Source organism: Botryllus schlosseri, chromosome 1 (genome assembly GCF_051294905.1).
Source record: "Botryllus schlosseri isolate E-star chromosome 1, Bs_hap1, whole genome shotgun sequence".
In the NCBI taxonomy this organism is placed as follows: domain Eukaryota; kingdom Metazoa; phylum Chordata; class Ascidiacea; order Stolidobranchia; family Styelidae; genus Botryllus; species Botryllus schlosseri.
In genome coordinates this window covers 7,504,051-7,517,077 of record NC_137236.1, presented here as the reverse complement: position 1 = coordinate 7,517,077, position 13,027 = coordinate 7,504,051, and the positions used below count along the sequence as shown (strand labels likewise).

Below are 13,027 nucleotides of genomic sequence, written 5' to 3'. Positions count from 1 at the left end.
GTTGAATTTGCTTCAATTCATACTCGTGACGTTGATAGACGTATTGGGATTCTTTCAACAATCAACAGGCATTAGGCCTACTTGAGTTGTAATCATCTTCACTTCAATAACAGTGCTTGACTATATTATAATAATCGTAGGATAGTTATATACTGTAGTTGATCAACAATCATGGTGCAGATTGTGTGTCCAAATGTAGAGAAACATTCAGTGAAGATGATGGAAGAATTACATCGAATGAAGCAGGAGAACGATCATTGTGATTTCATAATTCAAGTAGGAGATGATGTCTATTGCTCTCACAAAAATGTATTGTCGGCTGGTTCTGCTTATTTCAAAGCCATGTTGAAAAACGACACTAAAGAGAGTCGAGAAGGAAAAGTCGTTTTGAAAGAGGTTGATTCTCAGTGTGTGAAAAACTGCATCGATTTCATATATTCCGGCAAATTTGAGATTCCTGATGAAAAGATGAATGATCTTCTTCATGTTGCAATCATGATGCAGTTGGAAGACGTGAAACAGGCAGTATCTGACATTTTGGAGGAAACACTTAATGTAAAGAATTACTTCTCTGCAAGAAATGTCGCCGATATGTATGGACTGGATGTCATCTCTACGCAATGTAGAACATTTTTCCATGAAAATATCATGGAAATTTCAAACCAGCCCGAATTTGGAAATATTGAAAAAACTTACATCCAGAATTTTGTGAAGTTGGAACAATCAAAATTATGCGAAGAAGAAAAACTAACGTTATTGTTCAATTGGGTCGAGAAAAATCGGAAAAATCAGGAACATTTGCACGAATGTCTTGAAGCGATCAAGTTTGATAAAGTCTCTTCGGCATTTTTAAAACGTCTTTTGGAATCAAACCAAATTATCAGTAACGACTTCGGACTGTACAAGTTGATCACTCGACATCTGTTAAAAGCATCACAGAAAACAAACGAAGAAATCAGCAGAGATGAATTGATAATTCTCTTTGACAATCAGGCAGATTGTATCAGATCCTTCAATCCAGTAACTGAGAAACTAGAGAAGTTTCACGAGGAAAAGTTTAGGAATTTAACACAGTTTTCACCGATTTGTCTGGACTCGTACATCTACGTCTTATGTTGGAATAAATCAGTTCATCGACTCAATTTTCAGAGCAAAAATTCAAAATGGGAAAGGGTGAAAGATATGATTTGTGATCATGGAAGTAATCCTCGCTCAGTTTTTTTGTCAGGATCGATATTCGTTGTTGGAGGAAGTTATAGTAAAGCAACGAGTGATGTGGAAATATTTACTTCCCCTGTGAATCAATGGTTTCAACTGAAAGACAAACCTACAGCGATATATGATGGAAGTCTCGTATCGTTGAATGATTCCATCTATTGTATCGGAGGTAGAGGACAAGATGATGTCATAGTTTCATCATTCTGCAGATTCACTTCATCCTCATCAGAGTGGGTTGATCTCGAACCAATGAGATATCGTGTACGTGGGAGTGGCGTTGTTGCAGTTGATCAAAAGATATTTGTGATCGGCGGGTGGACACCAGGAATGAAAGTCAACAACGTAGAATGTTACGATGTTATTTCATCTCAGTGGACTTCATTATCTTCTATGAATGCTTCTCACGGTTGGGTTTCTGTGTATCACATTGACAAGTGGATTTTTGCAGTAACAGATTACGAAACCTCTCATACAATCGAAAAGTATGATATATCACAAGATAAATGGACAATAGTGACACCAAAAGTGGATCAATGTTTTGAAATTTACACATCCATATTTGTGAAGAGATAGATTACACTCACCTGAGCAGACTTGTACAAATTACTGGATTTTCAAAATGCAACTCAACCTAGAACTAGAACCACTCACTTTTCAAAACTGGCTACTAGAATTACAATTCACATGCTTTAAAAATCCGTAACTGGCAAATAAAAACAACTTAGTAGTTTCAATTCTGAAGCAACTGCAGTACTGCTAATGTGAATTACTGAATTGTAAATGAGCCTGATAAGTGAAAATATCCGGGATAGAGTCGGCGTTTAAAAAGAATTTTAATAATAGTTTGAAATGTACCGTTTTCAACCCACCCAATTACTGTGCCAGTGTACCGCTGTTGGTATTTACACTAATATCAACACTACAACTATTTGCTTTCAAAATCGGTAATTAGAACTAGTCTTGACCGTCGAAGTCACTCAATTAGTAGTTAGTACAAGTCTGCAGCTTTGACATGAATGAATATAAAGTTTCTCACATTTGATATTTTCAATTCATCAAGCCATATCCATCATAATTGCATTGAAAATTGTGCATTTTTATTTCAATGCGGCAGTAATTTGATAAGTGTAAACTGCTTTTTGGTAAATTCGTATCATTTGATGAATGTAATAGCAATAGTAACCAGTAATTTTGTGGTAATATACTTTCATTAATTGTGCCACAGTGCATGATCTGGCCGGTAGATTTAGTCGATGCATCCAATCATATATTTAGTTCCTTAGGCCTATTCAATATAGACATGGTCAATGATTATGACGACTTGTAGCCTACAACTGTTGCCACAATGGTTATATGGCCAATATCAGGAGTTCGTACCTACTGCATACTGCAGGCGGTTCAAGTTTCACACTTGCGCTAATTCGGTATGAAATAACCCACAGCATACAATGACTCAATGCATGGAAATTTCAAATGAGCGAGAATTATCTCAATACTAGTTGAGCCGCATGCGATATATGCTTCGAGCTATTCACTCTTCAAAGTCATTGTGTTTACTGTTCAGTTTTTTGAGTCCAACCCACTTCTTTCAACTCTGCTCGAGTGAAATAGAATGGTTCGCATTCATGATGACACTATTGTAATTTTCCTCGGTACAATCAGTTTGTAGCCCATTTCGCAAGTATCAGAACTAATAGACGAAATACCAATCATGTGGTGACTTTTACTATTCTTCGAAGTTACAATGAAATGTCTGTCTTGGCCGTCCTAGTTTCAAGTCATATGACTTGGTTCGAGTCGTGCACAATGAATCGAGTAGGCCTACAAGTCGAGTCAATACAAAAATTGACTCGAGTCGAGTCATTTTGCGCATTTGAAAAAATGACTCCATGGTCAAGTCGAGTCACCAAAATATGGTGACTCAAGTCGGACTCGATTCGAGTCCTGACTCGAGTCATTACAACCCTGGGTTACAAGTTCATATGCCCGTCTTATTTTATGAGAATCTTGCATAAACAATATTTTACTGCATAATAAAATCTTTCTATTGATTGTTTTTGACGAATTTGGAGACACCTTGATTGAAAAAAGTCGTTCGCTTTTCGTTATCCATGATCAGGATACCAAATTTGTATGTATTCTCAAAATAAACCATTTCGATTCTGTTTATATGAGGCGACTATCGGCAACTTGTTATATAGACTACCACTTTTGCTGGTACAGTAGCCAGGCTTAAACAGCCTGTGGTGCATGTACAATTCAATTATACATTCATTGAGTTTACTTTTCATGACCATTCTTCATTTTGTTACAGTTAATTGCGATCAGAAGATCATAATTTATAACGTATCATTTAATGGTCTGGTTGTCCGATGGGAAAAGGCTTTGGTGATAAAAGAAGTTTGCATGACAATCTCAACCGTTATCAATCAGTTGGAATCTGTAATGCATCAATTTATGAAAATTCTACCTGGGAGATAAAAGTGAGTACCGTAATTCTGAGTTTATCTTTTTACAAAATCAATGATTTCGGATTCGATTATTTGCCATCAAGGCTATAGTGGGGTGTTTATACTCAACTCAACCGCGATCCGATGAACGATCTTATTTCAATCTGTAACAACAAGTCTCAACACATTTGGTGACTGCAAAGTTCGAATTTTGAATCGTTTCTATCGCGAAGTATCGTTTCTTTATCATCACAGGCAGGAATTTTCTTTCAATCAGAGTCAAACAAGTTGCAACTTTCAAGCAAGTTCACCAATTTTCATTCAAGGTAAGTTTTATCTGGCTTCGTATTTTCAATCCGCAATTAGGATGTAAATAGACATTCTATTCAAACCTACCCAAGTATTTAACAATTGATTACTGACATAATGATATCAGTTTTCAATTTGAGGCTACGTTGAAGCTATTACCCCAGTTTGTAGGAACAGAATGAACCTTACGTGCCTGTTACTATAACAAATGAGATATGGCTATTAGCTATCCTTGCCCGTGTCTCGTGTTCTCCTTGAAATCTCATTTGGAAACAGACATTCATGCACGCCTCTGTATTCGTTACTAGAGACCGTGGTCGAAGCTCGCAAATACCTGTTACATACCAGTAACTTGATTGTGAGTGTTCAGTATCCTCTAAAAGAAATGCGACATTGCTGTTTGGTGCAGTCTTTATTATACTGACAAGTGATTAATTGTACTGTCGGAAGTCAAGGAAGTTTGTTTAAAAGTCTCAGTAGCTTTCATATGTAACTTGTCAGAAATTGGAGGCTACTTTCAAACAGTTTTGTACAGCAGTTGCACCATTGTTATGTATGCCCAAAGTAGACCATGAACTCTCTATTATTACACCATGCAGAAAATGCATTACAAACTTTCAAATCAACTTCACCTTTGGTGTGCATTTCTCCAATAATGAACAAGGGTTTACCTTCTTGTGTTGTCGAATTGATACAAATAAAGTTCTAAATGTACTTGGCGAACCGGCGTTCAAGGACCTCTGCTCTATAAAGTTCAAGATGATTGGCGGATCAAATGTTCACTTTTACATATTCAAGTTGCATTTGAGACGTAAATAGTCCAAGTCTATTTTTAACGGCTGTGTAGTTATAAGATTTTCTTTCAGGTTTTGTCGCCTGTCAAAAGACAAGATCGTGATATCAAGATTTCGAGGGATCGTGACGACTTATGGTGAGTTGCCTTGAAATACTGTGAGATATCTAGAATTGGCAATTAGTGTGTATAGCAAACATTCTGTCCGCAACGTTGCAAATTTCAGTAGGAAAACCCATGGACATTCATATCACTATTTTATCCCCGTAACATCAGCACACCAGATTTTTACACCATACCTATACCTACGTCCAGTATTGACTCATTCTGAGCTTACAGAGAAATCATGCAATAAATATTGCTCACCGATTTCCAGTAAATTCGGATTCAGCAGGTTTCACTCAAGTATGATGAAAAGTAATGCTTTTCCAAGCAACCCATAAGTAGAATTGGCTCTCTTCGAAAACCGCTGAATTATGTAAGTGGTTGTGAAAGTCAGTGCTAAACACTCTCGAAGCCTGGAATCTGACATATGTGGTGAAGGTGCAGACACCTGGGTTTGTTTTTCCACATCCCGGGAGATGTGGATTTTAAGAGCATGAGGATTCGGCTGTATCATGTATCGGCGCTAAACTCAGGTAAACCCAGAATTTTGTTACGCATGTAACTGCCTGACTAGCTGACAAAATGTTCGGTTTAGAAATCAGCAATGTATTTTGTAATGCTCACGTGAGCAAATCAGCAGCTATACATTTATCGAACGTGAGTCGTTAGAAGACGTGTCACAAGGCAACAAGACCGAGACCTCTATACCAAACATGTCACTTTGTATAGGCGCGAAATGCAGGGATTGTCATCTTCTGCTGTGTCCAAATGTGATATCTGGCGCGCCGGCCGGAACTGTCGCGTCTGCTGTGATTGTGACGACAACTTGCCCAAGACATCGAACGTGGACGCAATGGATAAAAAAAACATACTGGCTGTGGCTGTGAACAGAATCAAGCGGCGTTATTTATTTTGATTTGCGCTAATACTAAAACACAACGATCAGAAAATGGTTGCAGGCTCTGGATATCGAAAGTTCCGACTCCTCTGAAATCAGTGTCACATACTGAACAGAGTCCAGAACAGAATTGGCATTCTGCGCCTGCTTAACAGTATCATAATTTTGTCACCATATACCAGGGCTGTAATGACTCGAGTCATGACTCGACTCGGGTCGCAATTTTCTGATGACTCGACTTGACTCGAGTCATTTTCTCAAAATATTGAAATGACTCGACTTGACTCGGGTCAATCTGTGTATTGACTCGACTTGACTCGGGTCAATCTGTGTATTCACTCGACTTAGACTCGAGTCATTGCGCATGACTCAGACGGATAAGACCGATATTTCATTATACTTTCGAAGAATAGTAAAGTAACCGCAACATTCATACTTGATCTATTGGTACTGGTACTTGCAAATGCGACCAGAAACTGCTAGAAGTGAGGAAAATTAGTATATTTCATTCGATATCACCAAACATAGTTATAAAAAGTGGAATTAACAAGAATTCAACTGGAAACTGAGCAGTCAACACAATGACTTGGACTCGGACTCGAGTCATAAACCCATGACTCAGACTCGACCTGCTGTTTGCTGACTTGGACTCGGACTTTACTCGGTGTTGAATTGAAAATGAGTCGACTTGACTCGAGTCAAAACTATAAAAGTGGGATTGACTTGTGACTTGATTAAAACCCTGCCATATACAAGCGACAGGGGATATTGAGCTCTTGGGAGTCAGCTCATTTGTCAATTCTGACATATTATGACGTCATTAATCCCGCATACCTTCGGAAAAATAGAGTTCAGCGCCTATGATATCATGTAATAGCCTGCAAAGGACACCATTGCTATAGAACAGAGATTCTTGACCTCTTTTTCACACAACTGCTCCCTTCAGAAAATGTGGCGCTATGACGCCCTATCTCATATTACAATGCCTGTAGTTAATAACAGGATGTGCTACGCGGATAGGTTGTGTCCGAACACTACATTGACGTTTTGCACGCTTAGGAAGGAAACTGGAAATATGGCAGATCGTAGAATTACAAACGTTTTGCGGGACCGCGTTAGTGATCACCTCTAGAATAAATAAAGCAAAATGTCGGTGATCTAATTCTAGTCTGATTTGTGAAATGTTTCTTTGCTATCATTTTAATTCCAATCTAATTCCTATAAAGGCGACAGGAGAACTGTATAGTGCGAAACGAGTTACAGACATTTGCCATTTTCATGGTTATGAGAACGAACTCTGATGAACTAAACTTCATTCCATGCCCTACTTTTCACAAATTCAATAATTCTAATTTAATTTGGAGGAAAATTGTAGATATAATTGTAGTTCTAATCTCATTTCAAAAAAGTGTAGGTCTTATTCTAATCTAATTGCATAGTTTATTCATATTGAAATGAAGCAGGAAATACTCGGGCTCATTTCAATATGAATATGCTATTCAATTGTATACTGCAGTTCTGTACCTCCAAGAAGCAATTCTAATCAAAATTCAGAAAAAAACTGTGTAGTTGCAATTATGATACAATTTGCTTTGTGTTGCCGAAGAAAACTGACCGCCTTTTAATCCAGTGTCCCCCGCATTCAGGATAGACTTGTGACCCAGCACCAAATTGACCAAGGATCAGCCCAGCAGCGCGAGTGATCCGCCAGAAGGTGCCCCAGGTCCCACCGTTGGTTCGGGTGCCTGCAGGAAAAGCAGGTTGGTCCCGATGTAAAAAGGTGGGTGACGAATGAGGGTGAAGGTTGGGGTTGGGGGTGATTCGCCATCGCTGTTTTGTGACATCGCTGTTTCAGGAGCAGATGTTACTCAAAAGGATAAGTAACGTCGTAAATTTCTACTTAGGTACAAATGCAAGTATCAATTTTCAAATAGGTAAAATGGATAGCAGAGCACATATTGCACATGATTTGAGTACTCGATTCTGAATCGAGTATTAACCCTAATTATCCGAGTCGAGTGGTGGAAGATGATTTTTTGGGTACTGAAATAGACTTGCATACATACGCTCCTTACCACTAACAGGTTATTTATCAACGAGAATTACAATTTCGATACCATTTCCCATTCCAGAAAACTCGATTGGTCGTGTCGCAGCATACGAAACATGCAGTACAGAGCTATGGACTTTGGTGGGAATTAAATATCCATGTCAAGCCGTTCTCAACCAATTTATCTTTAACGTGACGTAAAATCGCCATTATATTTTTACTCGCAGCGTAAAAGATGAATATTTGAACTTTTACGCCTTTTGTACACTTACACCGTCACAGTGAGTGATACTTGAATACTCAACTCGAAGCCTAATAATGGTTCAGAATCGATTCACTCAGGCAAGCGATTATGCCCAACCCTAGTAAAAAGAAAGTATTCTATGCATAGTTTTACTGAAAACACTGTCAAGTCAAAGTATAAGCAGTGTTGTAACCAAGTCACAAGTCCAACTCACTTTAATGAGTCAAGTCGAGTCATTTTCAATTCACCACCGAGTCAAGTCCAAGTCAGCGAACAAAGGGTCGAGTGTGAGTCACGGTTTTATGACTCTAGTACGAGTTATTGTGTTGACTGCCTAGCTTTCAGTTAAAGTCTTAAACCCTCTTTTTTATAACTAGTTTTGGGGATATCGGATAGTACGCATTTACAGAACCTTCCATGCCATCAAACTATCCATTGGGATTGCTACCATTCTGGTTACACTTTTTGTTATTTTGTAATATCATGATAAGGCGGGCGACAAATTTTTCGCTATCATAAAGGAAGGCATGCCAAAAAAAGCTTGAGAAACACTGTTCTAGAGTCTTAATAGCAGAACGTGGATAGGGGTTTAATGAGAGTTAATTATGTATCATGTTGAACATTGTTGCCAATTATGACGGCAAATAGATGTTTTTTAAATAACCGTCAATTTCTCATTACCAACACATTCGATGAGCAGCATTTTCTAACAGTGCAATCTAGAAATAAAATTAAAATACGCTGGAGAATATAGCTAAAATTTCGCACTTGGCCCGCCAACGTGTTTTCTACTTCTCATTTGGCCTGCGGAGGAAAATAATTGCAGACCCCTGCTATAAAATTTTGAAATGATTAAATTATTACCAATAAACTCAACTCAACCACTAGTAACGATCATATTTCTATCTGTAACAAAAGCCTCAACACATTGGTTGACTGTAAAGTTCAAATGAATCGTTTCTAACCCGATGTATCCTTTCTTTATCATCACAGGCAAGGGTTTTGTTTCGATCAGAAGTAAGCAAGTTGCGTGTTTCAAGCAATTTACCAATTGTCATTCACGGTGAGTTTTATCCGGCTATATTTTCAAGCCACATTTAGTAAGTACATCGACATTCTATTCGCATCGCAACTACCAGCTCATATCCGGAGGTTATCAGTTTCCCATTTGCTCCCACGCTAAAACTACTAACCCGTTTCACAGGAAGTGATTGAACCACGCGTGACTGCTAGTAAAACAATTGAGGTATGGCTAATAACTGTGCTGCATGTTCTTGAAATCCCGTTGAGAAGCAAGCATCCATGCATGCCTCTATGTTTATTAGAGGCAATCGTGGTTAAACTCTTTTATGAGATGCCGGTACTTGACTGAACCGTTGCTGTGACATTGGGCACAGGTCAGAGTTTAATGAACAACCAAATCTTCCCAAATTGTATAAACCTAGCACTGTGACGTTTCTGTAATGTCGTAAAGATGGAATGGATAAAGCAAAGTGAACTGTTTCCCTAAGTGGAATCCCGTGGATTTTCTTATTATCATGTTGTCTTCCTTAACATCAGCGCATCATATATTTACACCCTACAGACTCCTATATCCAGCTCATTCTGAGCGGACAAATAATTCATGCACTAAATATGGCTCTCTGATTTCCAGTAAATTCGGAGGGGGGTAAAGTCGTTTAGTTGTCGCGAAATAGTCACTAAAAAATAACTATCTGCGATTGGGTGCATTAGGGTTGTTCACAATAACTTTTCCGTATCCCGAGGATTCGCTGATTAAAATGTTAGTTTGCGTAAAAAAACGCAGCACACCAAATTTGTCTCAATTCCTACCAGTAGAAGTCGAGGCAGAGTCAATTGAAATTTATCATTTATTGGAAAAATTTAATTTTTTTTTTCGATTTCTGCTGTGAACCTCATGAAATTGTTTAGTTGTCTACAAAAACGTTGCAAAACAAATTTGACGCAATTTCAACCAGTAGAATTAGTTTTTCGTCAATAATTCTGGGATCACCCGCCATCGATGCTATTTTAGCAAATCCGAAACTTTTAATTGCAATAACTTATCTTCTACCGGTTGGAATTGAGCAAAAATTGTTATGCATTGTTCTTTTAAGCAACTTATCAATTTTATGATGTTGGCAGTAAAATTTGAAAAAAAAACGATAGTAAATTCCAAAATTGCAATAGACTCTATGTAGGCTTTTTTACTGGTTGGAATCAAGCCAAATTGGTGTGGAGCATTTTTAAGCAACCAAACAATATAATCAGTAAATACCTGAAATTCGAAAAAAAAAAGTTATTTCTGAACAACCCTAGTCCGCATGCATCATCAGTACTCAGTACTCAAAGTAGTGAAGACAGCTACTCAAAGAGAAGTAGCGATGCATATTCCACCCAAGTATGAGGAGTAGTGCTGTTTCAAGCAACCCAGAAGTAGCCTACTTCAGGAAGAAGTATAATTTGCTGCCTTAGAAAACTACGTAATTATGTCTTTAGTTATGAAAATCAGTCATAAATACACCCTCAAAACTGACATATGCGGATGGTGCGGAGAGCTGGGTTTGTGTCGCTACATACCAGGAGATATATTTTAACAGCATGAGGATTGAAACGTATCATGTGATAGCCTACAAATGACAGCATTGCCAAAAAACAGTGGCTCTTGCCTTGTTTTTTCACCCCAGTGCCTCCTTTCGGAAAATGTGATGGTATTGTGCCCTCAATCGTATTGCAATGCCTGTAGTTAACAAGCCAATGAACGATGTCGATAAATTCTACCCGGACACTACATTGATGCTTCGCGCGATTAGGAAGGAATCTGAAATATGGCAGGTCGCATAATTCCAAATGTTTTGATGAACTTTTGGCCTATTTACTGTAATGACACTGTCGTATGGGCAACTAGGCGACCCGGAACTCCTCACATGAACCACACAAACTGCAACATCAATTATATTGACCAAGACTTTAGTAGAACCATATTGCGATATTGGTCACCCCATATATTTGCGCAAAGTACGAGAAAACATCTGGGCTCTCCACAAAAGCAGCACCTGAATTTCTTCATCTTGGTCACTCTATCTCTCTTATTGGAAGAATGTTACACTTCTACTTGACAAACTGTAAATAGAAAAAAGTTGGTAAGTCACGAAACATGACACAGTAGAAGTAAAAGTGGCGGAAAATTTGATTTAGGCCCTACTTTGGTAAATGTTGTAAGTATAGGTAAACTTCATTAGTGACCACCTCTGTAATCTAATCTGGGGAAACTGTAGCTATCGTTCTAATGCTAATCTAATTTGGAAAACATTATTTACAATTATATTTGTAATCGAGCCAGTGTCACAATCTGCTCCGGGTTTCCCAAAAATCTGACCCCCTTTTGTTACAGTGTCACCCTTGCTCGAGAAGGATTTCCGGCACACCGTCCAATTGATAAAAGGTCGGCCCTCTAGTTGTGAGTGATCTGCCAGAAAGTTTCAACGAGACGCACCATTGGTTCGGATGCCTACAGGAAAAGTCAGTCGATCCCGATGTAAAAAGGTGGGTGACAAATGTGGGTGAAGATTGGGGTTGGAGGTCATTCGACATCGCTGTTTCAGGAGAAGAACAAAGTATTCATTGTTGGTACTCAAATGGAAGGATAAGTAGCGTCGTAAATTTATACTCAAGTACAAGTACAAATTCCTGAGTAAAAATTAGGGTATTATAGGCCTAGTTTTGCTGGAAAAAAACTGTAAGTGGAAGTAGTGTCAGATCTCGTTGATCGCGGATTCGCTATCAGAAATATACCATAAATTCCCGGGATTCCAATGTTAGTAATGACTGACCCCCTTCTATTTTTGCAGATCGAGGAAGACGTGAACCAGCCCAGTCCTGCGAGGCGTTCCAAAGCGAGTAATTATTTGGCGGCTCAATCAAACAAAGAGTTTGTAAAATTCAAACCCCAGACCCTCTACCTGGGTCGCATGTTGTCACAACGACGGAATCAGACACAAACAAAATTTCAAATTTGTCGAGAACTCATCACTTTGTCAACACCTCGTGACCGGGTGAACCGCACTGCAGGCCCTAAGTAACAATCCATGTCGGACTCCCAAATCAAACAATTGACCCAAAATGGCAGATACCGTCCAGGCAGGCTTGGACAACTGGACAGATTTCGTTGAAGAAGAACTGTATAGTTCGAAACGAGCCGTGCTTGCGATACATACATTTGCCATTCTCCTGCTCACGAGAACAAACCGCCTTGATATGAACTGCTAGGCCTGAACCTGTTGTATTGCCGCCGCTTAAGAGAAGACTGAGGACGAGTGGTGGGTCATGGCATATTGCATAATGGAAATTGGGCGTCAGCTATAAAAAGGACAACAACAACTGCTTATTGTAGATGTGTTAGGCTTACCATATTTTGGATATCTAAAAAGAGGACACTTTTTCAGAAATTTGAGACTTGAAAATCCGGAGAGGAATTCTCAAAAATCGGTGATTTTTTCCAACTTTGTGATCGGTTGACTAAAAAAAGGTAAACTTTCCGCTCGGAGCTCAAAATACCGTTTTTCTCTACACATTGCTAGGTGGTTGACTAAAAAAAACCCAACTTTTCGCCCAGCCGGAGTGTCACTTCTGTGCTAATTTACGGCATATCACTCGCATTTTGCTCTAAATATGACCTAAATTTTCAAAAAATAGGACAAAATCTCAAAAATGAGGACGAAAGGGTGTCCTCCGAGGACACTTTCAAAAAAGTCAAAAAAGAGGACAAATCCTCTCAAAAGAGGACGTATGGTGACCCTAAGATATGTTAACCTTGACTATTGCCAAGGCCAAAATACACTCTCTTTCTTGACTTGGAAAAATATGCCATTTATGTTGCACATTCTAATATTTACCAGGGTTGTAACCAAGTCACACTGTTCCGAGTCACGAGTCAATCTTACTTTTGTGGTTTTGACTC

General features: G+C 38.7%; 2 protein-coding genes and 1 long non-coding RNA gene across 4 annotated transcripts in view; all 3 read left to right on the top strand.

Moving 5' to 3' along the window:
• Positions 1–13,027, top strand: part of LOC145455441 (uncharacterized) — a 303,427-nt gene that overhangs the window by 38,335 nt on the left and 252,065 nt on the right. The gene's annotated exons all lie outside the window — the stretch shown is intronic.
• LOC145438508 (kelch repeat and BTB domain-containing protein 12-like) lies at positions 172–1,791 on the top strand. Its single transcript, XM_080315842.1, has one exon. It carries the CDS (start codon positions 172–174, stop codon positions 1,789–1,791), a length of 1,620 nt encoding a protein of 539 aa, XP_080171968.1.
• On the top strand, positions 3,562–8,251 carry LOC145433376 (uncharacterized). Its single transcript, XR_013913087.1, has 4 exons — positions 3,562–3,701; positions 3,924–3,994; positions 4,844–4,908; positions 7,404–8,251. It is a non-coding gene; the product is annotated as an uncharacterized LOC145433376 (long non-coding RNA).